Source organism: Sarcophilus harrisii, chromosome 2 (assembly GCF_902635505.1).
Source record: "Sarcophilus harrisii chromosome 2, mSarHar1.11, whole genome shotgun sequence".
Lineage (NCBI taxonomy): Eukaryota > Metazoa > Chordata > Mammalia > Dasyuromorphia > Dasyuridae > Sarcophilus > Sarcophilus harrisii.
Genome location: NC_045427.1, coordinates 83588982 through 83615080, shown reverse-complemented (window position 1 = coordinate 83615080; position 26099 = coordinate 83588982). Strand labels below are relative to the sequence as shown.

The window sequence follows — 26099 nt, the reverse complement described above, 5'->3', positions numbered from 1 at the left end:
AAGGCAGGAAAAAGCATACAGCAAGGTGATTTTAAAATCCTTAGGCTAGGCAGGACCTTAGAAATGAATGGTCCCCAGCCAGAAATTCTTCCCCTTTCTTCCTATCCTATATAAATCAGAGCAAATCACAATTCTAACGGGCATGGCACAGTACTAGGCACACAATAAAAATCTGACGAATCCATTCCAGTCTCCTGCTATGAAGAAAGATTATTACTAAACTATTTTAAAGATAAGTGTACTCTACATTTGGTAATCTCCATAAATAGACACAAGAACTCCTTTCTCTATACCATCCCCACCCCATCCCTCATCTACCCACTGTGTAAGAAAATGAACAGTATGTTTCTGTAGGGAAACAGTGTGGGTTTGCATTGGCTTCAATACACTCACAAGTTGATTCCTTCCTTGGTTGGTAGCCATGGTGGGGTTGGTGACAGATATACATAACAAAGGCAGGAATGTGGATTTAGAAAGTGTCCTACCTCCTCTTAACTTTTTTTTTTCTATTTAGTGTCATTTTACAGCCAAAGAGGATCTGGGGAGACAAGTGGGTTTAATTGTTCTTACTGCCAGGCAGGAAGGTCTTCAAAATGGCTTTTGGTGCACAGGATGCCCCGCAAATAGGAGTTAAAAAGGAATTTCTAAATCTAAGAAAGCGGGTTGTGTAAAACAAGCACAAGACACTGGCAGTCAAAAGGTTAGACCTAATCTTAGCCTGCAATTCTTTGGTTGATTTTGTTTGTTTATCATCATCATCATTCTTATTATTATTCAGTACTTTACAAACCTTAAAGCACTTTATAAATTCCAGATATTGTTAGTTTACAGTCACCAGACAAGGAGATGGTGATGACTTCACTCCTTGAACTTTCTACTACATTCCTGCTCAGCTCAAACAATATTTATAGAACAATACAAGAGTGTGCTTATAAATGTTTAACGAGAACTCTCTGGGGGAAGGAAGGAGGTGAAGGTAAGTACGTACCCATTTTTAAGTTCAGTCTTCATCAAGCCCTGATTTGAAATGATTGCTAGTATTCTTCCTCCTTCCCTCCCTTCTTTCCTCCCTCCCTTTCTCCTTCCCTCCCTTCCTTCCTCTCTCCCTTCCTTCCTTCCTTCCTTCCCTTCCTTCCTTCTTTCCTTCCTTCCTTCCTTCCTTCCTTCCTTCCTTCCTTCCTTCCTTCCTTCCTTCCTTCCTTCCTTCCTTCCTTCCTTCCTTCCTTCCTTCCTTCCTTCCCTCCCTTCCTTTCTCCCTCCTTCCCTTCCTTTCTCCCTCCCTCCCTTCTTCCCTCTCTCCCTTTCTCCCTCCCTCGCTTTCTCCCTTTTTTTCTCCCTTTCTTTCTTTCTTTTCTTTTTACTTAATGGTATTTTTTTTTCAAAATTACATGTAAAGATAGCTCTCAGCGTCCATCTGTATAGTATTTTGAGCTCCAAAGTTTTCTCCCTCTCTTTTTTGCCCTCCCCAAGACAGCAAGCAATCTCTTGTATGTTATACATATACAATCCAGTTAAATATATTTCCACGTTAGTCAAATTGTAAAAGAAGACTCAGAACAAAAGGAAAAACCATGGAAAAAGAAAAAAAAGTGAAAATATAGCATGCTTTAATCTGAAAATCATACAGCTAGTAGATGTCTGAGGCAGTTTTTGAACTTAGATCTTCCTGACTCCAAGATTAGTGTTCTGTTCCCAACACCATGTAAACTGAGGAGACTGAGGCTCAGAGAGACATGTCACTAGGCGACACGTTGCCTCCCAAAAGACTAAAATAGTTTCGGGAGTATGATGGTGGGGAAGAGAAGCAGAAACCAGATTTCAAGGAACTGAGGAATAAATTGGGGGAAGACAGTGAAGGTAGGGCTGGGTCACACTTTTAATATTTATTCTAGATAATCTGGTTGTAGGGCACATAATTTTTAATCTCAAAGTATAAGATGAAGCAAGAAGAAGGAATAAAAAGATGGTTCATTCGGCAACACCTTTTTCTAAGTTTTTCAAAGCCTTTGGTAACATTTTAGCTTTACATACGCGATCCTCACCACAATCCTGGGAGGAAAAGATTTTTACCCTTTTTAGAGATGAAGAAACAGGTAGAGGTTAAGTGCCATACCCAGGATCACACAACTAGTAAGTGACTGAAGCTGAATTTGAACTCAGATCCTGATTCCAGGGTCAGTGCTCTATTCACCGCACCACCTAGCTGCCCCTCCAGCTCATTTTACAAATGAGGAAACTGAGGTAAATAAGGTTAAGTGACATGCTCAGGATCATACAGCTAGTAAGTGTCTAAGGCTTCATAAAGTTTGAGTCTTCCAACTCCAAGTCTCCAATTCTATCCACTGCCCCATCTAGCTGCCTATGTCAAAGAGGGAAGGAGCTTCCAGGAGTGGAGAGATGTTCCTCCCACAGCCGGGGCCACACGCACCACCACCGAGTCCTCACCAGGGTTCCACAGTAGCTGCACGCCAATGCTGACTCGCTTCCTCTCCCCCCCTGAGACTCCCCTTATGTACTCATTCCCCACTCGCGTGTGGGCGCACTGCCGCAGCCGGAGCTCAGCTATCACGTCTTCTACCTGAGGAGGAGGAAACAGTAATGTCACTTATTTCTTGCTTCAAATATGATTCTCAGGCACTGTTTCTCCCTTCAATGGGCTTGAACTTCCCCCAGTCTCTCTGTCTCTCTCTCTGTCTGTCTCTTTCTCTCTCTCTCTCTCTTTCTCTCTCTGTCTCTGTCTCTCTGTCTCTGTCTCTCTCTGTCTCTGTCTCTCTCTCTCTCGCTCTCTCTCTGTCTCTCTCTTTCTCTCTGTCTCTTTCTCTCTCTCTCTCTGTCTCTGTCTTTCTCTGTCTCTGTCTCTGTCTCTCATCTCCTACTTACTATCATCAACCATTTTTAATTTGGCTTTTGCCCCTACCATGCTACTGAAACTACACTATCATGCTTTATGGTCAATCAGTCAATAAACATTTATTAAGTACCTACTATGTGCCAGGCACTGTGCTGAGTTCTGTACTCTATAGTGATGAGAGATGATGTGTTTTAGGCAGCAACTCCCTGAAGTCATGGTTCTCTTCAAGAACAAAGGACAAACAACAACATGTAGAAAGAATGCTGGATTGTGAGAAAGAGGGTCTGGGTTCAAGTTCTAACCACGTCACTAACTGGCTGCGTGACCAGAGGCAGGACACCTCTCTGACCCTGCTTTTTTTATTATTAAAACAGTAAGAGGCAGTGTGGTATAGTGGCTAGAGAACTAGCCTTAGAGGCAGGTTCAAGTCCTATCTCTAACAAATCCTGGCTGTGTGACCCTGGTCAAGACATTTAATTTCTTATTGTCCCAAGCAAGAGAAGAAAAATAGCAAACCGCTCCAATATCTTTGCCAAGAAAACTCCAAATGGAGTCACAAAAGATAAGATGCAACTGAAAAATGATTGAACTAAATAAATTATTTACCTCACAGAGATATTGTGAGATGTGGGCCAATAATGTGCAATGGAGCTTTATAAACCTATATAAATCTATTATTAAAGATCACAAAATTTCATATTTAATATAAAATATAGTAGAACTAGCATCCTTATTAAAATCCTTTTCCTTATGCATATTTTTTTTTACTCATTCTTTCCTTGCAAGATCTGGGCAGGATAGGGGATTTTTTTTCTAGGAAAAGGGTAATTTGCACAAAAGTTAAGACTATAGTTATTGTTCAGCCATGTCTGATTCTTTAAGACCCTATTTGGGGTTTTCTTAGCAAAGAGACTGGAGTGATTTGCCATTTCCTTCTCCAAAGCATTTTATAGTTAGAGAAACTGAGGCAGAAAGTTAAGTGACTTGCCCAGAGCCATCCAGCGAGTGAATATCTAAGGCCTAATTTGAACCCAGGTCTTCCTGCCTCTAGGTCAGGCCTTCTATCCATTTCAACCCCATAGATGCTGAGCTTAAAATTGCTCAAATTTTATCTAAGACAGTACAGGAAAGTAGTGAGAGAAGATTCATTCATTCCAGTTATTCTTGCCCCCACCCTCAACTTACATCAAGGCTCCAGGGCTTCTTCAGTGTGAAAACTCACCTCCCATCCCAATTCAGATCAGCCCATTTATAACTTAGTTTTTTGTTGTTTTAAACTTTAGATTTTTCTTTTCTTAAAAACCGCTTTATAAAGCAAACACATGTGGGGCTGATCAATATAACTGTTAATTTCTTTCTATAGTTGTAAGCATTTCTCACCCAAAATTTGACTGAAATAATCTAATAATTAATCTTTAAGCATTTTACAAAAATATAATCACTTAATTTAAATCCTAAAATGTTAGAAAAGTATTTCATTGATGTCAAAGTTGGCTTAGATTTGTCTAAAACTCAGGAAGTGACTTCTCTATGATCACACAGCTAGCAAGTATGAAATACAGGATCTGAATCCAGCTCTCCCTCATTCTGAGTCCTGGATTCTAACCACTATACCATCTTGCCTGGACCCAAAGTGATTCATTAATAAAAATATAAATAGTATTTATTTTATATATTTATTATTATATATAATTATATTGTATTATTTATTATATGCTATATTATATATTTATTGTTATTAATGCTATATATTATTTATATAAATAAAAATAATTATTCTGTGAAATTCTGCTTTTGCCTACGAGTTACAGTTACCCACCCTCTTTTTGCGCTGTGCATCTGAAGAGGTTCTTGATAGGCGGAGCTGGGAGACAAATAATAAGGTCTCCCAGACGGTCAAGTTGGGGAGAAGCTGTTCTTGCTGCCGCACGTGGGCGATGCACTTCTTGACCAGCTGGGGTGTGCTGGGCTGCCCGTTAATTAGAATTTGGCCCGACTTAATTTTGCCTCCGTGTTCTCTGCAGGTAATTATGTCCAGCAGCGAGGCCTTTCCATAACCTGTCAAGTCAAGAGACAGAGATCTTCCATCAGGGAGGTCCAGTTTGGGTCCAGAGTCCTTTGCTTAGCAGTGGGAGCTCTAGGAAATGGTTCTCATTCTTTGCCTCTGCTTGAGAAATCCCATCAGGTGCAAAGCTGGGACTAAGCCAGGGCAAATGGGGCTTTGTCCCAGAGCACTGATGTGTGCTTTCCTTCTTGCAATGACCATCAGTACCTCACTTCATTCACCCCCATGGTCTCATGTCCATGATTCTCCCAGGGCCCACCTTACCTTCCCACCTTTGGGAAGGGCTGCACCTCTCACTCCACAATTGCCCCAGTGATCAGGTTCCCATTTGTCCTATTTGGTCCCATCCTGCCTCCTCCCCTTTCCCCTACCGGAATTGCCAAACGAATTTGGATCAGGTGCTGGGATTTCTCGCTTCCACCCTGGTCCAATGCTTACTGTTGCCACAGCTTCATTAACGGAAACTCACTGCAGGAATCTCAAACTGCTGTCTTTTAATTGTTGTCTAGACACATAGGGCAGTCCTCAAGATCAACCTTGAACTTGGGACTTTCTTATGACCTCAGCTCAAAGCTTCAGGGCTTGACAGTGCCAGGGACAAGGATGACTTTGGGTAGATTCTCAGGGAAGCAAGACTCCAAGGACCAACCTTTAAATGGCTTTACTTCTGCTTGCCAGAAGGATGCTCAGCCTCCCAACCCCACTTTTTCTTCTGGAGAAGGGTCAGAGTTAATTGCTCTGTTAAGCAAAACTATTTTTGGCTCCCTGACATGTCAGCAAATGTCTCATCACTCAAATTGTAGTTGGTTCAGAAACTGGTTTTATGGGAATGACTAATTTAAACGTTAATAGGATGTCTTTTTAAAATGCAAAACTCAAGCCTGTTTGGAGGAGGAGTAAAGAAGAAGAAGAAATAATAGGTTTAGCAATTATTTTTAAACTGCAGCCCAGTAGAAAGGCATGTTCTGACCTTTCCTTGTGTACTTTATAAAAATAATTAAAACAAGTACCTAAAGACAGCTACCATTTGCTTAAAATTTTTTTTAAACAAGTACCTAAAAGTGCCACCCTTTGCTGTCCAGTTAAATCCCATTCATTCTTGAATGCCATATTGATTGCCATCGATAAAAAGAAGTAAAGGGACAAGGGAGCCACTTCACAAAAGCTTTTGACAAAGTGCATCATAAATTCCTAAAAAGCCTGCTATCGAATAGCATTCAGACTCACTTATTCTCTCAACAAACAGACATCTGTGTTATGTGTGATTCTATCAGAATGGCTACTTTTATCAGTGATATTCCCTCAGGTAAATCCATTTTGATCTCATTACTATTTATTCCTTTTAGGTATAGGCTCATCTTCTACTTAAAGTTTTTTTTTTTTTTTTTTGAACCAAAGAAAAAAGTTTAATATGTGTCTGAAAAAACACTTGCTCTTTTCAGGTATCTTGTTCATTCATTGTAGACTACGTGACATTTAGAGTTTCAAAGAGGAACCCCCAAACATTTTCTCAGAATCAACTTCTTTAGTTTTAGAGTAGCACAAGCAGCAGAGAATCGATCCCTACTTTCTTGCATCTCCGCTTTGGAGGCTGCATTGAGCACACAATCATTTGCAAACAAAAAATCACCACTGAGGCTCCCTCCACTTTAGTTTTGGCTTGTAGCTTTTTTCAAATGAAAAAATTTACCATCAGTTCGGGAGCTGATTTTGATTCCATGTTTGTCCTCATTGAATGGGTTTGACCACATGGCTGAAAATGTCATGCTCAAAAGCATGGGAGCAAGCACACAGCCTTGTTTCACTGCTTTGGTGACTGGGAAAGCTCAAGAGCATTGCCCATCATTGTCCAGAACCCAGGCAAGCAAGACATCATGAAACTATCCTGATGAACTTCTCTGGGCAACCGAACTTTGACATAATTTGCCACAATTCCTCAGTATCAAAGTCCTTTGTCAGGTCTGAGCAGCCAAAGTCAGACTCGATTCTCGATTCTAACCCGTAACTCGATTCTAACAGTGATGTCATTTTGGTCCTCTTCAAAAATGAAGACTAAAAAATAACTTTGAAAAACAGAGAAAACTTAATTTAAAACTTTAAAACTCAAATACAAATGGGAGCCATGAAATCTTACATAAAAAGGTTTGCCTGCTGCCTGTTGACTTTTGTGCTATTATCTATGCTTTAATGTGTTTTCATTTAGTTTGTTAAATATTTCTTTCTCTTTTTCCTTCTCTCTGTCTCTCACTGTCTCTCTCTGTATTTCTCTGCTTCTACCTTTTTCTCTGTGTTTCTGTCTGTCTCTGTCTGTTTCTCTCTCTGTGTCTCTCTCTCTCTCCTTTTCTCTTTCTCTCTCCCCTTTTCTCTCTCTCTCCCCCTTTCTCTCTCTCTCTCTCTCTCTCTCTCTCTCTCTCTCTCTCATCTCTTTCTCTCTCTGTCTCTCTCTGTCTCTGTCTTTTTCTATCTCTATTTATCTCTGTATTTCTGTCTCTTTCTCTCTTGTCTCTACTGTGTTTCTTTCTCTATCTCTCTTCTCTCTGTTTTTTTCTCCTTTTTTCTTCTCAAACTTACATTTTGTTCTGGTAAGGGCTGATAAACTTATCTCAATTTATGCCTTTTTTAAAATATAGAAACTCTGATTCTAATTTCAGAACACGCAGGTGTCCATCTTCAACCATCTACCCCAGAGTGACCAAATTAGACTATAACTGATCTGGTGGGTTAAACTAGAAGAATACTGAGATGTAAAAGGAAGTTCTGTTATCAGAATAAAAGGTTAACATAATTGTGTTCCACCTGCAGCCCCCAATTCTTATACGCTGAAAAATTCCTTGTAACTTTGCTCCTTCAAGGATCAGTTTAATTTGTGAGTTCCTAGATGGAGAGGTGAAAGGGACTTAAGGAGCTATCTCATCCAATACTCTCCTGTTCCCCTTATTTTACAGATGAGAACCCTATAGCTCAGACAAGATGAAGTAATTTCTTTAAAGTCATATGAGTACTAAATGTCAGAATTGGATTTGAACTCAGGTCTGATTCCTAAGCTAGAACTTTCGTCCATTTTGTCATCCTTGTACTTGCTACCAATCTCACTGACTCATTGTAAGGAAAGCATATATTAATGTGAATTCTTCTTATTAGTAGTAAGACTTTCTCTTACCCTGATGAATTTGAAGGGTGGCAGTGGACAGAGTGCCCAGCCTGGAATGAAGAAGACATGTATTCAAATGTGACCTCAGAAATGTCCTAGTTGTATGACCTTAGGCAAGTCACTTAACCCTGTTTGCTTCAGTTTCCTCATCTATAAAATGAGCCAGAGAAGTATATGGGAAACCATTCCTGCATCTTTGCCAAAAGACCCCAAACAGGGGCATGAAGAAATAGACATGACAGGATAAATAGTATTTATAATAGTATATTATATTAGTATTAGCATATTATATTACATGTTATACATAGTATATTAGGATATTATAATATTATACTAATAGTATGAATAAAGACTGTTAAATTTATCTGTGGGGGGAGGAGTGTGAGAATAGATTCTTGTGATTTGTTCTTCATTTTCAAAGAGAGCTATGACATAAGAAAGGGATGATACCATGATGACATGGGAGTGAATTGGATTTAAGTGAGGGAGGGCTGGGCAAAGTCATTATGCTCTTCCCAGTCTCATCATCCTTTGATTTGCAAATTGAAAGACATGAAACATATCTCCTCTGGGTCCAGTAGCAAGATATAGCAAGTCTGGGTCTGGTAGCAAGATATAGATCACAATGACTGGAGGGAGACCTTGGACTTATTTATTTATTTATTTATTTTAAATTATTTTTTTGCTGAGGTAATTGGGGTTAAGTGACTTGCCCAGGATCACACAGCTAGGAAGTGTTAAGTGTCTGAGACCAGATTTGAACTTAGGTCCTGATCCACCTAGCTGCCCAAGACCTTGGACTTTTTAGACAGAGGTGTTTAACAGGTCTCAGTTTAGGATAATAGGTTAGGATAATGGGTCTTGTTCCCATAAGGACATTTAAACTGCTTTTTAAATGCCTTTGTGCAGTACCAGGATGATTTCCTGAGGCTAGAAGAGTCATCCTGAATGAACACATTGTGTAGGTTCTAGGATAGACATCTAGAAAGAACCGTCCTTCATTTCCATTCTGGGTTGCGTGGGAACGTGGAATTAACACTATTGTCCTTGCCCGTTTGGAGGAGACCATACCGGAGCTCCCGATGATGGCCAGCATCTGCCCACTTCTCACTTTCAGATTCAGATTCTGGATAACAGGCACCAGGGAATCCCGGCCTTGGTTCCTTAGACAAGGCATCTTGAATTCAATCAGTTGCTCATACCATGGCACCTGAGAAGCTCCATTAACCTAAGAGAAGGGAAGGATGGAGAATACGCTTATACCAAGCTCAGTGTCACGTGGATGAATATTTCATAGACTTGTTTTAGAACTATCTCAATGACCTCTGTCCACTGCCCAGAACCACCACGAGGGCGGTGGTGGACATCAACACAAAGAGAGACAAACAACAGATAGAAATAACTGAATTTGATACCTAGGGTGAGCAAGAGTAATGACTCATAAGTTGGGTGTGCTTCCTTCCCACAACAGCCGCCCCCAGCCCTGCTGGACTCCCTCCTCCAGTGGTACTTTCTCCAGATGCCATCCCGAGAGTCCTGTTATTTCTGGCTCCCTTTGACCGTGCAGTATCTTGGGTGTTTCTTCTTCCTCTGGGCCTTGTGTCCTGGGCCCAAGGTTTTGCTCTCTAAACTGAATTTGTCTTTAAAAGTTCATTTGATGGTACCTTTCCTATTATTACCTCCCTAACTACATTTCCTTTCTTCCCTCCTCTTGACCTCTGATGACCATGAGCATCTGCACCCCATGGCAGCGAGATGGTGCAGTGGACAGAGCGCCTTATTGAGAGCCAGGAAGTGTTTACTAGCCAGCTTCAGACACTTACTGGCTGTGTGCCCCTGAGCGAGTCACTTACTCCTGTTTGCCTCAGTTTCCTTACCTGAAAAATGACAAATCCCTCCAGTATCTTTGCCAAAGAAATTCCGAATATGGTCACAAAGAGTTGGACATGACTGAACAACCACCACAAAACTTAAACCCTAATTCTGCTCACATAAAATAGGCTCAAAAGACAATACATCTGCTACCTATAAATTATAGCTCAAACATAGACCAGCATGTGAGGAAGCTACAAGCATGTTATTACATCCTATAAAACCACCATACTTGGTGAAATAATTGATCAGCCCATACCTGCTAAGTGGTAACAGACCAAGGCCACTGCTAAGGTCTAGGACATAGGTAACAGAATGAAACAATATCTATAATGTTATAAGGAGCCATTCTAGGGGAACAGAGTTCCATGGAAGCAGTGGAAACTCATACACTGGTCAAACTATGAGAAAGGTTTGGGGATGAGGGAGAAAAAGGGTTATATTCTGAGGAAGTAAAACAGGGGCCTGAATTTGATGGGGGTGAACCCTGAAACTGTCCCCCTTGACTTTTTGGGGGGGAAAAGCAATGGGGATGATCTCCAAAACTCTCCTCTGACAGAGACTCGCCCTTCAGGGCAGTTAAATGGTCTCATTCAGTTGGAATCTGCCAGCAATATGGTCACACTCTCTACTGAATTGAAGAAGAGTCCAGGACCACTCCCAGTAGCTCCAACTCCCAGTTATTGAGTGGCTTGAAACTCCCAAGATAAATAATCTCTTTTCAACTGGAAGTCTAGGCCTGGGGGCAGTGACAACATTGAAGGAATCTCATTCAATGGAAGCCCCTGCCTCAGACTGCTATAAAGGATAATTCTGAACTCCAAATCTCTGCAGAAGTCCAAGCAGGATTATGCTTTGCCAAGGAGCCTCTCCTCTTGGCACAGCTGCCTTCCAGGACTCTTGCTCACTGTGATGATACCCTCTTCTCAGTGATAACCTTTTGTTATTTCTCTGCCAGGACCTTGCCACTGAGGAGTCTCTCTTCCTAGCAAAGCTGGCTTCTCAGTGCCAATAAACTTCCCTTTTCTGCCATTCAGATTTCGGGTTTTGTGAATTCTCACATTGATCCTGCACTGGCCAGAGAGGATTCCCCACCCCAATTCTCACATCTCTAGAGACCACTAGACCCACATCAAATTGGTCCAGTTACAAAGGGACAAGTCATAAGTCTGGCCGTGTTATGGTGGAGTTTCTTATAATATTTTAGGGATGCTATCTTAAAATGGCATTTGTTGGGAGCAGGATTATGTGCGTTCATTTTTTTGGATGCTGTGGTGGTTAGATTCATTATCACAGACAGGTGAGTTCAGGTTCCACCCCTGATACTAGTGACCTCAAGTAATGCTCTAAGACAGGGGTTCTGAGGTCTATAAACATGTTTTGTTCTGTTTTTTTTTTTTTTTAATTGTGATTACTGCATTTCATCAAAATTCATTTCCTTTGTAATCCTGTGTCTTTTATTTTATGCATTGAAAAGCATTCTTCTGAAAAGGGATTACTGGATTTCCACCAAAGAAAACCATAACCTAAAAGGTTAAAAATCTCTCCTCTAAGAGTAAAAATTGGAGAACATTTGCTAACACATCAATAAAGAGAATTTCTTCATTTGGGAGTTCCCCATTTCCTAGAGACCTTGGGTCCAAATCTGAGAAAATACCTTAATTTTTGAACTAAAGGATTAGGAGACCGGGAAGGGCAAAAACAAGAGCAAAGCTAAAAATAAACTCCCCAGATTATTATGTGTCATCTTTCTGGATGATACAATCCCACCCTGTCCACAAGGTCTCTTGACCCATTCCACCCAGACAACCAAATGGGAGGTCCCAGGCACACCCCTCTCCTGGCTGAGCTCCCATTTGTTTCCTGCTGATAAATAAGTGTTATTGTAGAGAAGGTAACTTGCAAATGAATTGGAGTTAATTAAATGAAGGAGACTTGTGTGGAAAGTCAACAGCCTCATTTTCTCCCTCTGAGCCTTCTGGGTCCAGTGGTAAGGTATAGATAGATAAGGATGACTGGAGATGTCACCTTGGATGGAGGTCAAAGGGAGACCTTAGTTTTAAGTTAAGGTCTTTCCCAGGTCTCAATTTGAATGAGGCAACACCTAAGATAGAATTAGAGAAAGAGGGAAAGAAGCGGTCTCAAATCTTAAATAAGAAGACCTCTGAAGTTTGCAAATGCAAACGCAAAAAAGAGTAATTTTATTTTCATGAGCTTTGTCTTTGCTGAATAATAGTATTTAATCCTTTCCTCCCTGAAAACCCTTAGCCTTGTTCTACCTTCGGCTCACAACCTCTAGCTGAGGTTGCTAAGGAACATTCCTCCTTCATAATTAAGAAAATTTAAGGGATGAATTTCTTAGAAAGAGAAATTCATCCCTTAGAAAGAGAAATTCATCAGAGACCAGGATAAGTTTAGCATAATAATAATAGTAATAATAACATAGCTCGCATTTATATAATGCTTTAAGATTTGCACAGCTATTTAATGTTATATCATTTGATATTAGCGAGCATATAGAACTTTAAAGTTTGCAAAGTGCTTTACAAATTATCTCATTTGATATTAATAACAATAGCTAGCAATGATACAGCACTATAATGTTCACAAAGTAATCTGCATATATTATCTTATTTGATGATGATAATAATGAGAGCACTTTAAGATTTATACTGCACATTACATTACATTTTTTTCATTTAGTGCTCACAATAACCTTAAGGAGGTAGGTGCTATTATTATCCTCATTTTTCAGATGAGAAAACTGAAGCTAAGAAAGATTAAAGGCTTTACCATGGCTAGTAGGTATCTGTGGCATAATTTGATCTCAGGTCTTCCTGTTTCTAAACCCAATTTTCTATTCACTGTATCACCTAGGAATAGTTCTCAGTTTCCCCATCCTCAGAGCAGAGACTCCAACCCAAGGAGTTTTACTTTCCTGTTTCTTTTGTCATATTTTCTGTCAGGGAATTCTCAGACAGTCAGACATGGTCATAAAGTATTACATGAAAGTATTGACTATGTACTCATACCTGGTAATTGAGGTCCCTGATCTCCAGGGTGTTGGACTGGCCACTGTAGGTGAAATACAGACTGTTGTCACTTTCAGAGAAGAACACGCTGTCCTGGATTGGGAAACAAAGGATAGGTTAGGGGTCTTTTCTGGGCTAGTGAAGATTCAGGAAGGAAGGGGGGGGCGGGAATTGGATAAAACACCTAGTGAGATTGTAAGGTTTCCCATTTAAAGGTCAAAAGGATTGATGTGTACAAGCCATAGTCAAAGGCTTTCTGCATATCCTTTTATTTTTTATTTTATTTTTTACTGTGTGTCTTTTTTTTATTATAGCTTTTTATTTACAAGTTATATGCATGGGTAATTTTTCAGCATTGACAATTGCCAAACCTTTTGTTCCATTTTTTCCCCTCCTTCCCTCCACCCCTTCCCCCAGATGGCGGGTTGACCAATACATGTTAAATATGTTAAAATATAAGTTAAATCCAATATATGTATACATATCCAAACAGTTATTTTGCTGTACAAAAAGAATCGGACTTTGAAATAGTGTACAATTAGCCTGTGAAGGAAATAAAAAATGCAGGTGGACAAAAATAGAGGGATTGGGAATTCTATGTAGTGGTTCACACTCATTTCCCAGAGTTCTTTTGCTGGGTGTAGCTGGTTCTATTCATTATTGAACAAATGGAACTGATTTGGTTCATCTCATTGTTGAAGAGGGCCACGTCCATCAGAATTGATCATCATATAGTATTGTTGTAGAAGTATATAATGATCTCCTGGTTCTGCTCATTTCACTCAGCATCAGTTCATGTAAGTCTCTCCAGGCCTTTCTGAAATCATCCTGCTGGTCATTTCTTACAGAACAATAATATTCCATAATATTCATATGCCACAATTTATTCAGATATTTTCCAATTGACGGGCATCCACTCAGTTTCCAGTTTCTGGCTACTACAAAAAGGGCTGCCACAAACATTCTCTGTATATCCTTAATGTCATTATTGAGGAGGTTCTTTTTCAAGTTAGCTGCCCCTAAAGGCTAATATTAGCCCTCTCCATGGCAGGAAACATATGGTAGGGCAACCCTCTTTCTGACTGATATACCTTCTGACAGACTAAATCAGAACAGCAGGGGTGCTGGCTAGTTAGTAGGTCACCAGCAGTAATAAATAGGAATAGTATAAAAAAGGGAAAAGTCCTGGGATTGAAATTAAATGGAATATATTCACATTTTGTTCTGGTACAAACTGTGTAAGGGACAAGTTCTCTCCTCTCTCTGATTATATCATTTTTTTTTTAAATGAAGGGGCTCCACAATCAGGAAGACCTGAATTCAACTAGCAACATGATCCTGGGGAAATCACTTAATCTCTCTGGGATTTAATTTCATCATCTGTAAAATGATGGCAATAATAACAAATACATTATAGGGTTCTATGAGGATCCAATAACATGGCTCATGTAAAGTACTTTGCAATAAAGTGCTAAATAAATGCTAGCTGTTATTATTATTCAGAAATGGCTAAAGGGATAGTTGTTAACAAAATCTGGAAAGGACTCTGTGAATTGATGCAGAGTGGAGGGAGCAGAACCAGCAGAACAATTTATTAAATAACCACAACATTACAAAGAAAAATTGACAACCCTGATCAATGCAATTACCAACCATGATTACAGAGGACTGACAATGAAACATGTTTACCCTCTTCCCAATAAAGAGAGATGATGATCTCAAGATGTAGAATAAGACAGACATTTTTAGACATGACAAATGTGGGAATTTGTTTTGTTTGACTACATAGATGTTAATTTGTTTTTTTTTTTTTTTTAATAAGTTGGAGTGGAAGGGGAAGAGACAATGGGGGTAGCAATAGTCTAGACCAAAAGAGAGAAATAAATGAGGATCATTGTAGTGTTTTGTTTTGTTTTGTTTTTAAATGAGAAGGCTAGAAAGGATGCCAGACAAGTAGGACAGCTTTGAAAGTTACATATTGAAGTTATTATATATCTTAAAAGAAAAGCAAATTACACATAAAAGAAATTTACAAGATTTATATCCAATACTTTTCCCACTCTATTTTAAATATGGAAATACTTATGTTCAAAATAAAAATTCAAAACAAATTAAAATAAATAACATCAAAATAAAAGGAAGGGACCAGATTTCTAAATCTCTAAATCCTATGGCTTTGAAATGTGTCATCTGCCTTCTTGTATTAAGGGGATAATCTCCAGATGGGAGAAACACCTAAGCTGGCTCTTTTCCCAGGGCTTAGCTGGGAGCTGGAAATATTTACCTGGAGATGGTTTTTTATTTTTCTTGACTCAGGATTAAGGATGAGGAGTGGTTAAATAGACATTTTGTAAAGAGGAAAAAATTTGAACAGTTTTACTTTAATACATAGGGTTTGTAAAGACACAGTCCTAGAGAAATATCATTTTATTCTGCCCTATAAAGAACTGAGCCTCAAGGAAGGACTTCTGGTTTTCAAGGGAAGCAAGTAATCACTTTTGAAAGAAAATTGACAAATTCTAAATTTCTAATGGACAATTTCTAAACAGTCGACATATGATGGGTGCTACATTTTAGATGAAAGCATTATTCCAAATGTCAATCCGGTCATTGAAATCATTGAAAAAAAAGAAAGAAAAAAAAAAAAGAAATCATTGGAAAAGACCAACCTCACATCCCTAATCTAAGGAAAAAACATCTATTTAGGTTCTAGTTCTCTATCACATCAGTTAATATAGTATAGTTAATAAAGAACTGGCCTTGGGACTAGTCAGTCAGTCAACTAGCATTTATTAAATGCCTACTATATGGAAAGTCATGTGCTAAGCACCAGAAACAGGAATGTTCTAGCTTCAGATCTGGGGTCTGATGGATCATATTTTCACATTTATCATGATACATAAAAATAATTAGATTAAAAAGGCTAAAAATGAGAAAGAAAAAAAAGCAAGTAAACAACAAAAAAGGTGAAAAATACTATATTGTGATTCATTCCCCTTAGTCTCCTTTTTCCGACAGAAACCTATTGGAATTGGCCTGAATGAGCTCATTATTGGAAAGAGTCAAGTCCATCACAGTTGATCATGCCATAATCTTGTTATTGCTGTATACATACAAAGTTCTCTTGTTCTACTCACTTCAATTAGCATCAGTTCCTGTCTCTCCAGGCCTTTCTGAAATCATCCTGCTCATCATTTCTTATAGAACAATAATATTCCATAATATTCAGCCATTCTCCAATTGATGGGCATCCACTCAGTCTCCAGTTCCTTGCCACTACAAAAAGGGCCCCCACAAACATTCTTGCACATGTGGAACCCTTTCCTGTTTTTTATGATCTCTTTGGGATACAGATCCAGTAGAGACACTGCTGGATCAAAGGATGAGCACAGTTTTATAGCCCTTTGGTCATATATGATTCCAAATTGCTCTCCAGAATGATTGGGATCAGTTGACAACTCTATCAATAATGCATTAGTGTCCCAGTTTTCTTACATCTCCTCTATTTATCATTATCTTTTCCTGTCATCTTAACCAATCTGAGAGGTGTGTAGTGGTTCCTCAGAGTTATCTTAATTTGAATTTTCCTAATCAATAATTATTTAGAGCATTTTTTCATTCTTTCTTTGAGCTTTCTAAAAGCTATTTTCTAAGATGGCATAGGAAGTACAGTTAATATAAAACATCCTTCACTCCTCCAAAGTTTGTGACATTATATGATCAAGATGGCTAAAAATTGAAGCTCTCTGGCATCCTTACCAACTCTGCCCTGTCCCTTGCACAGAGCGTTTATCTTTACCAGTAAGAAGAGAGTCCTATACCAAGGGGCTTGGAGCAGTGATTACATTAGGACCAGCATTACATAAACATCTATTAGGTTCCTGTGTTAATTTAATGCAGTGCCTAGGCTCTGTATTAAATACTGGGGGTATGAAGAAAAGCAAGAAATAGTCCCTCCCCTCAAGAAACTCACATGAGGAGACAATATGCTAACCACTATCTAAACAAGATAGATAAACACACACAGACACAGACACACAGACACACACATACACTAAACTAGTGAAAATCTCAGAGGAAAGGCATTAAAATTAGGAGCATCAACTTGTAGAAGATGGAACTTCATTTGAAACTTGAAGGAAGCCAGGGAAGCTAGAAGGCAGATGTAGAAAGAGGTTGGGATCAAGGGTTTATAAAGACAGGGATTACCCTTGGAAAAGAGCTAGGTCATCTCATCATAAGAAACTTGAATAAAGAAGAGAATGGAGAATAGTGTTGGAGGGATGTGAGATGAGGAGGGGAAAAGAGGGAGTTCTTCACCACTGGCCTCCATTTTTTTTCAGCCTCTTCTGAAAGGCTGGAGAGAAGCAAGCTACTGTGAGAAGGTTGAGGTACAATGGAAAGATTTGGAAAAGGGGAAGAAGATAGAGAATCAGTTAGGAAGAAATAGTTGTTTTGCTACTGGGATGACTAGATGAGATTAAAACATAAATCCAATTAGTTTTCTGGTGAGCCCAATCAAAGTAGCTCCTATAGTTCCTCCAACTCTATTAGTAGCAAGTGAATAAAAACAAGGGAGATAGGACAAGGGAAAAGGGATTTGAGAGTTTGAATTGGCTTCTCAGGGGAGTCAAAATTAGGAAAGGAGGACTAGTCAGTGGACTAGGAAAATACTGAAGAGTGAGATCACAGTGACAGGATTGGAGGTTATAAGGCATAAAGAAGGATGGAAAAATAAAAGATTATGGTAGATAAAGGAATTTTGAAGTTTTATCAAATTCTTTCCCTCTTAATACTGAGTGGGATTATCTGTAATAAGAAAATTGGAATTGGAAGAGAAGATATTTTGGTATATGAATCATTTTGGAAGGGACACTAGGCAGAATTGGATAGGATTGTAGTAGAAGACTTAGGATAGCATCAGAGCCATGGTGTGGAAAATGGGAGAAGAGGACCATAGAAAGGTAAGTGGGAGGATACCAAAAACAGTAAGTTTCATTTTTCCCCCTAGGCTTGGACTTAAATCCTGGAAATGAGGAAAAAACATCTTGTCCTTTTCCTTCTTCCTGCCCTGCTCCCAGGACCCACAACCCAGGCTATTAGCAACCCAATTATTAGCATTAGAACTCAGCTGCATTATGTGTTAGATGCACTTTTGTTAGCTGGAAATCCAGCTATTCTTTACTTCCTGGTTTCTATAGGAAAATGAGTGCCAGTTCCTAAATGAGTATCTTAGGAATGATCTTTTAGGATACAGCCTTTGGATAAATGGGAAATTGCCTCTAACCCACTTTGCAATACTTGCCTTGGATTCATTCCTGAGGTTTTGACAAATTATCTGTATTCCTAAAATACTAAAATATCTATTCTACTGACATCTTAATCAGCATGGCTGTCAGAATCTCTCTTGAATTACTGACATGTGTCATGAGAGATAAGCAAAAGTAAATTTATTTGCAGGTAGCAAGTTCCATACTTATTGTGCTGTGATTCTTAACTTCTAATCAAATCTCCAAGCTTGGGGTTTGGAATTATACTCAGAAAATAAGAATAATTGTTTTTCATGCTGGCAGTTAGGTAAGTAACATTTGTTAGAGATTTACTTTGTGCCAGGAGGGCAGCTGGGTAGCGCAGTGGATAGAGCATCAGGCAGCAGTCAGGAAGATGAGTTCAACTCTGATCTCAGATACTTATGAGCTGTATGACCCTGAGAAAGTCACTTATCCCCATTTGCCTCAATTTCCTCATCTTTAAAATGAGTTGGAGAAGGCAATGGCAAATCATTCCAGTTTCTTGGCCAAGAAAACCCCAAGTGGGGACACAGAGAATGAGACTTGATTGAAATGACTGAACAGCAACAACTATGTGTCAGGATCATTGAGGATACAAATGGAAGCCAAAATAAAGATGGGCTCTGACCTGAAAGGGCTTATGGTCTAATGGGAAGGGGGAGAGATGACATAAATAGGAGCAGAAAAACAAAGTAGAAGAGGTACCCAAGTGCATGATGGGAAAATCTTTAGAGTCAAGAAGGAAATGAAATACAGGCAGCTTGAGCCTATCCCACTACTATCCTGCTTGCCATCTTTCTGACTTCCCAGATTAGAATTCCCTTTCCTGGCCACCACTCTCTTGCATATGTAGTCTCCTCTATTCAAATTTAGGCTCCATAGGAGAAGGAAGTGTCTTGCTTTTGTATTTTTATACACCTAGTTTAATACAGTATTTGGCACTTAGTAAGCACTTAATAAAATGCTATTTATTTGTTCATTTATATCCAAGATACATAGGGAATTAACATAAAATGTATGTAACAAAAAACTATTCCGTAATGGATAAGAATTTCAAAAGAATTAAAAATTATTAAAAATCATATCACAGATTGCTTCCAATCACTAATAATAAGGAAAATCAAAATTAAAACACTTGTGAGGTTTCACAAACTGGTCAAGATGACCAAAAAATGTAAATAACCAACATAGAAACAGGAGGAGAAGTATATGAATAGACTGCTGGGAAACCTGTGAATTGGTTGGAACCATTCTGGAAAGCAATCCAGAAATATATTCAAACAGATAAAATCTGTTTTTTTTTTAATTTGTCTTTTTGTTGTCTGTTTGTTTTTGTTAGTCTGCCAAAATATTCATAGCGGCACTTTTTGTAGTAGCTAAGCTGGAAAGAAAGAACTGGAAACATGGTGGATGCATTAATTGGAGATGGTTAAACAGATCTGTTAAATGTAAATCTGTTCATTTGTAAATCTGTTAAATGGGTTGATGCTGTAGCACTTATCTTGCAATATAGTTGTGAAGCCAATATGAGAATGTTTGTAAAATGTTCTGCAACCTTTAGGATGCTATTAAACATTCTCTGTTATTGTTTAAATGATTTTTATTGATATGATATGTTTTTACGATACCTGCATTTTCTTCTGTATCCTTATTTCTTAAAAGAAAAGGAAAATTGGAAAAGGAAAAAAAAACCAATAAAATTGATTGAAATCTCAAAAAAAAAAAAATCTGACAGTATTTGCAACATCTCTTTTGAACCTCCTCCTACCATCCCTCACCTGCAAAAGAGTTAGGTGAAATAGGTCTTCATATCTCTTCTTTAGGGTTGGGCATGTTCTCTACTATTTTCCAAATTTCTCTTCGATTGTTTTGTAATGGTTGTTCTTTATTTTGTTGGCATCATTGTATACATTGTCTTAGTAATTCTGCTTACTTCATTCACCTTTTCTTTGTGTGTTTATGTGTTTCTATGCTTCTATAATCATCCCAGCTATCATTTCTTGCAACACAATAATATTCCATTATATTAATGTATCACAATTTGTTTATCCAGCTTTCAATCAAAAGGTATTTATTTTGTTTCCAGTTTTTTGGCCACACAAAAAGTGCTTTTATAAATATTGTATATATATTTATATATATTAGCAGGGGAATGGCTTAACACATCTGTAAAATGGGGATAATAATAGTACCAATTTCACAAGGCTATTGTGAGAGTCAAATGAGATAAAATATTATAAAGCCCTATTAAATGTTAGCAATTATTATCGTTATTATTTTTACATGATTATGATAACAGAATATGGTACTATAAAAAATTTTAAGTGGGAGGAATCCAGAGAGGCAGCTCATTTTTATGAACCGATGCAAAATAAATAGAACCAGGAAAACAAGAAATGCAATAACCACAGCTTTGTTAATGGAAAGAATATCAACAACATTTAAACTAAATATAATATAATTACAATGGCCAACTTCACCCTGAATTATGCATGTTTCCCTCCTTTCTTTGCAGGGGGGTGAGGGGAGAACTAAGAATATGGATCACTGCACATGGTGTCAGACTTCATTTTTCTTCTTTATTATTTATTTTCTTCCTTCCTTCCTTCCTTCCTTCCTTCCTTCCTTCCTTCCTTCCTTCCTTCCTTCCTTCCTTCCTTTCTTTCTTTCTTTCTTTCTTTCTTTCTTTCTTTCTTTCTTTCTTTCTTTCTTTCTTTCTTTCTTTCTTTCTTTCTTTCTTTCTTTCAAAATTAAGTGACTTGCCCAATGTCACACAACTAGGAAGTATTAAGTATCTGAGGTTGCATGTGAACTCAGGTCATCCTGACTTCAGGGCTAATGTTTTCTTTCCACTCTGCCATATAGCTGCCCCTGAGACCCATCTTTGGAAAAAAAAAATGCATAACATCCATCAGTTCTACATTACTTAGTACTTTTCTGGAAGATAACCAGTATACCTGTATGTTGAGAAAATATTGGTAAGTATAATATTTTGGGGGCAAGGGGTAAAGGTTTTGGGTGGTTTATGTTTGTTTTGGCATCCTTTGGGAAACAAATACCTCATGGTGAATATTTGCATTTTCTAAGAAGAGTCTAGAATTTTATCAATATATTTAATATTTCTAATCATCTACATTTGCCAGAGTATCCTTTTCCACTTCTCCCTCCCAGAGAATCATCCTTTGTAACAAAGCATGGAAAGATGAGGTGAGGGGTGGGGGGAGAACAATTCAGCAAAATTAACCAACACATGGAAAAGCATGACATTATTTGCAGTGTTCCGCCCTCACAGTCCCTCGCCTTTGAAAAAAAGGGAGAGAGGCGGACAGGTGGATTCTTTTGTCTCTTCTTCAGAGCCACGCTTGCTCAGGAGAATTTCATAGCCTTTAGGATCACTGAAGTCTATGTCTTATTGTTGTCACATTTGCTATTTTCCATCAAGTTGGGTTTTTTGTCTTTTGTTTGCTTTTAATTTTTTTATCTTTTGACCTGCATCTGTGATTTCATTGACATAGGAAGCTGTATCTACCAGCATGTAATGGTATCTGTTCTGAAACTTGGAGTCTTAGAGAGTTCCTTGGGCACTGAAAAGTTAAAGGGTTTTGACCAGGGTCATAATTCAGTATGTATTAGGAGGATTTGAATCCATGTTTCTCCAGTTCTAAGGTCAGTTAACAATCAATGTGCCATGCTACCTCTCCCATATCTTTTTTTTTTTTCATATTCCTCATATGGATTGCTTCAGTCATCAATCTTGTTTTTATGAATTTGGAGATTCCACAAAATTTGTAAAACAAAGCAAATGAATCTTTCAAATACTCAAACAGATGTGTAACTCCATGCATTTGGAAGATTCCTCCACCAATCAATAAATCTACTACCAAGGATTTGTTTTTAGCACCTACTATGTGCCAGGCACTGTGTTAGGTCCTCAGGATAAAAAGACTAAAGTAAAACTGTCCCTGCCATTAAAGTTTTTTTTTTTTTTTGTTAGGGGACAGAATAAATGTTTATAGAATCCAGATCCAAAATAAATGCAAGCTGTTCAGGTTGGGGGAGCTCTGGGAACTGAGGGACATTAGGAAATACTTCATGTAGAAAGCAGAGTTTGAGTTGAGTCTAAGAGGGAAGAGATTCTAGAAGGAGCTATGAGAAGGAAATGAGTTCCAAGTCAGGGAGAAGGAACAATTAATGGAAGCAAGAAGTACTGAGTATTATGTAGGAAAAACAGCAGGAAGGCTCATTTGGCTGACGCCAAAAATGTAAGAAGGGGAGTAATGGGCAATAAAACTGGAAAGGAGACTGGGGCCAGGCCATCAAGGGCTTTCTTTACATGCCAAACAGAGGGGTTTATATTTGATCCTGGATGCCATGTGGACCCTGTGGAGTTTATTGAAAAGGGGAGTGATGTGCTCAGATCTGTATTTTAGGAAAATCATTTTGGCAGTTTTGTGAAGTAGATAGAGTGTCAGATCTGATATCAGAAAGTCCCGTGTTCTGATTTAGATTCAGACACTTACTAGCTATGTGATCCTGGGCAAGTCACTTCACCATGTTTGCCTCAGTTTTCTCATATGTAAAATGAGCTGGAGAAGGAAATGGCAAACCACTCCAGTATCTTTGCCAAGAAAACCCCAAAATGGGGTCACAGAGAGTCAGACATGACTAAAAAAACAACTGAATAATAACAACTGGTAAGAAGTGCTGAAATAGGGTGATGGGTGGAGAAAGAAAGGACAAGATCTGTACAGTAATTGGAATGGAGGGAATAGAGAATGGCACAGGTTACAAAGGGAAGTTTAGAAGAGGAGTTGATTGGAAGTGAGGAAAGGTAATGTAATCTGCCACATAGACTGTAACTTAGCCACATCTGCTCTTCCTGTGTCTGACCAAACAAAAGCAGGGGTAGAGGTGAGGAACTTACTGGTCACTGCCCTCACTCAAAGGGTGACTGCCTCAGATCTGAAATGATCTGGCCATGGGGGTCAAAACAGGTTAGGGAAGAGAGGAGATCTCTCAAGAAGCACCTGAAAGCTTTCTGAAAGCTCACAATTAACTTTTTTAACTATCCTGGGAGGACTCACCCATTTGTGTAGGTGGGAGGTCCACAACTGTTTGCATGATGAGCCCTTTTAAATATATTGATTTGCTTGTGCTGATTTTTTTCATCTTTCCTTTTTGTCTTTAAAAGTATTATTTGTTGTATTGAGGTGATTCTTGGAGGGGGAGGAGGAAGCTTACTGGAAAATCCATGAGAATGTAAAAAAAAAAAAAGGCAGCAAAACACATCCATATATATATATATATATATATATATATATATATATATTTTAATGTACACAGTGTGTACATATGTGTGTATAGAAGTATGTTTTTATGTGTGTAGATACATGTATATTTGCACACATACACATACACACACACTGTTCTGAATGAGTGTTATGATATCCGGTAGTACAGAATGGAAGAGAAGGTGAGAACTTTCAGAAGTTGGGAGAAGGAATAGAAGGGTATGTTGAGCAATAATAGTGAAGGGGAAGAGGAGATGTGTTAGAGACAATCCCCCAAACTAGCTACTGTGGGGAGGGATGGGTTGTTACCCACCTTTATATCCTCAGTAGGTCCAGCCTCCCCTTGAATCATCCCATTGTCCCTTGCAGCACACAGCCCTCACTTTGGAGACCACTGGCCTAGAGCACCCAGAGAAGCAAGGCTCAGATCTGTTCACCGTTAGATCTTAAATGAGTCCCAGAAATTTCCTTAAATGGCCCCTTTCATTTGATAAAAGAGGAAACTGAGGTTCAGAATTGTTGACTTGCTTAGAACCACACAGAGGTGTGATGGTTAGAATTTGGCCCGAAGGCCTCTTTCTCCAATTTAAGCATCCTTTCAGCTCTTCTCTTCTGCCTCACATCATATCATCCAAGGCCCTTATTACAGAGCTGAGAACCAGAGATTGGAAGATTTGAATCTACATAGAGTAGATGAGTTGGGAACTCAAACCCCGGTGTTTCCTGATTTTCAGTCCAGTGTCCTTCCCACCACCACATGGGAGTTCCACCTAGGAATTTCCATAAAGAAAAGGAGGTTGGAAATGACTGTACCCATCCCTGGGGCCCAGATGCTTATGTTAGACTGGACCCTTTGTCCTGGAGATGATGAGTTTCTACAGTGAGGGTCTCTAAAGGCCCAAAGTCTCCAAAGTCTCATCATTTGTTTTAAGATTTATAGTCTTGCTCTAGCCCCAAGTTCAGACAGAGGAAGAGGCAACTTAGTATTATGAATAGAATAGTTACTCTTTCCATAGTTAGAGAACATGAGCTTAAATCTCACTTCTGATACTTACTATCTATGTAATCTTGGGATACTTAAACTCATTGGGCACAGTTATCCAACTGAAGAAAAAAATGAAAGGGGTGGAAGCAGGGAGACTTGTACAAGGGTTTCCAAGCTGCCTTCAAATTCTAGGTATATGATCTTCTGGCACCTGGATATTATGGCAGCTAGAATCAGGAAGACCTGACCTCAGACATTTGCATGGTCCTGGGCATATCACTCAACTGCCTCAATTTCCTTATTTAGAAAATGGGAATAAAAATTGCACCTATGGTCTCAAGGTTGTTGCGAGGATAAAATGAGAAGTTATTTATTAAATTCTTTGCAAACCTTAAAGCATTCTCTAAATGCCAGCTGCTATGATTGTTATGATTATTATTATTAATTAACAACTAGGTGGGTCCTTTGGTACTAAATCCTTCTCTCTCTCTCTCCAAGTGCTGAGGGTAGAGGTGGCTCAAGTCCCTGTAACTCCTGTCCTTGTTCATATTTAGTCTCTTCCATTTTCTAAAAGAGAGGTGTAAGATCAGGTCTTTAACAGCTGAAAAAAAAAAAAAAAGCAACACAATTTGGGTGGATAATTGCTTTCCTGTTTCTTTTCTCGACTCCCTTTTTGAAAACAAGCCTCAGGCTCTGAACTTTCCCTTCCTCTTTGATCTGTTGGCATGGATGACAGACACATTTAGAGATTTAGCCTTTTGAAATGGATCCAGCAAAAGCCCCATTCTTTATCTTAATCCAAAATCTTACCCTTTAGCATATCTCCCAATCTGATGGTCACTTTTGCTTCTGAAGCATCAGAAAACAAAACCAGAGACTTTTGGGTGGAGGATTCCCCTGTCAGCTCCCAGTCCTCTGACAATTAACAGAAACACAAAAGGATCATCACCCACTTACTCATTGTTTCCCTGCCTGGTACAGGTCCAGAACATCTGTTCATGATCTGAGAGTCACCCAGCACACTTCTTAAACCAATTCCAGCATTTTCTTGAGCCATCTTTCATTCCTGTGTTGCCTCAAAGAATAGAGTTAAATGGCGTGATCAAACAACGCTGTCAAAGGGGGAGTCAAGGATGGCAGAATTGGCCAGCTGTTCTGTTGATACGCCCAGTGGTAGACAGTCATATCTGTCCAAGATTTCACTTACCGAGACATTTTGCTTGCTAGAAAGAGTCATTATCTCACTCTGCGGGGAGAGGTTTTCAATCTCGGTGCCTGTTGGGCAGGGGGGCACCTGCCTCCCTTTCCTCCTGTCTTATGATCCTTGGATGGGATGGCTACCCTTCAGCATGAATGCGTTCCTTCGCTCTTGCTTGACTCCAGCTGCCCCTGATTCTATCTCCTCTTTGCCTTGTGCTAGCCAAATGTTACAGGGGGCAGAGTACTGGCACACACAGTCATTTTTCTTCCATTCTAGAGATAAGGAAAATTCCTGGCTAAAGGTACATCTGATAAAGAAAACTCTGGCTAGATCCATGCTCCCCCTTACCCTAGTTGGTGA

The 26099-nt window shown here is 39.0% G+C and overlaps 1 protein-coding gene across 1 annotated transcript in view; it reads right to left on the bottom strand.

Annotated features, from left to right (window-relative positions):
- ABCG8 (ATP binding cassette subfamily G member 8) overlaps positions 1 to 25947 on the bottom strand; it is a 40512-nt gene extending 14565 nt beyond the window's left edge. The window contains exons 1-5 of the mRNA XM_023494989.2: positions 25746 to 25947; positions 12972 to 13064; positions 9139 to 9295; positions 4671 to 4909; positions 2446 to 2578 (exon numbers count right to left, since the gene is read on the bottom strand). Of these exons, the coding sequence (XP_023350757.1) occupies positions 2446 to 2578; positions 4671 to 4909; positions 9139 to 9295; positions 12972 to 13064; positions 25746 to 25775 (652 nt within the window). The 5' untranslated portion in view covers positions 25776 to 25947. The remainder of the gene's footprint in view (positions 1 to 2445; positions 2579 to 4670; positions 4910 to 9138; positions 9296 to 12971; positions 13065 to 25745) is intronic.
- Positions 25948 to 26099: the final 152 nt, after the last annotated feature.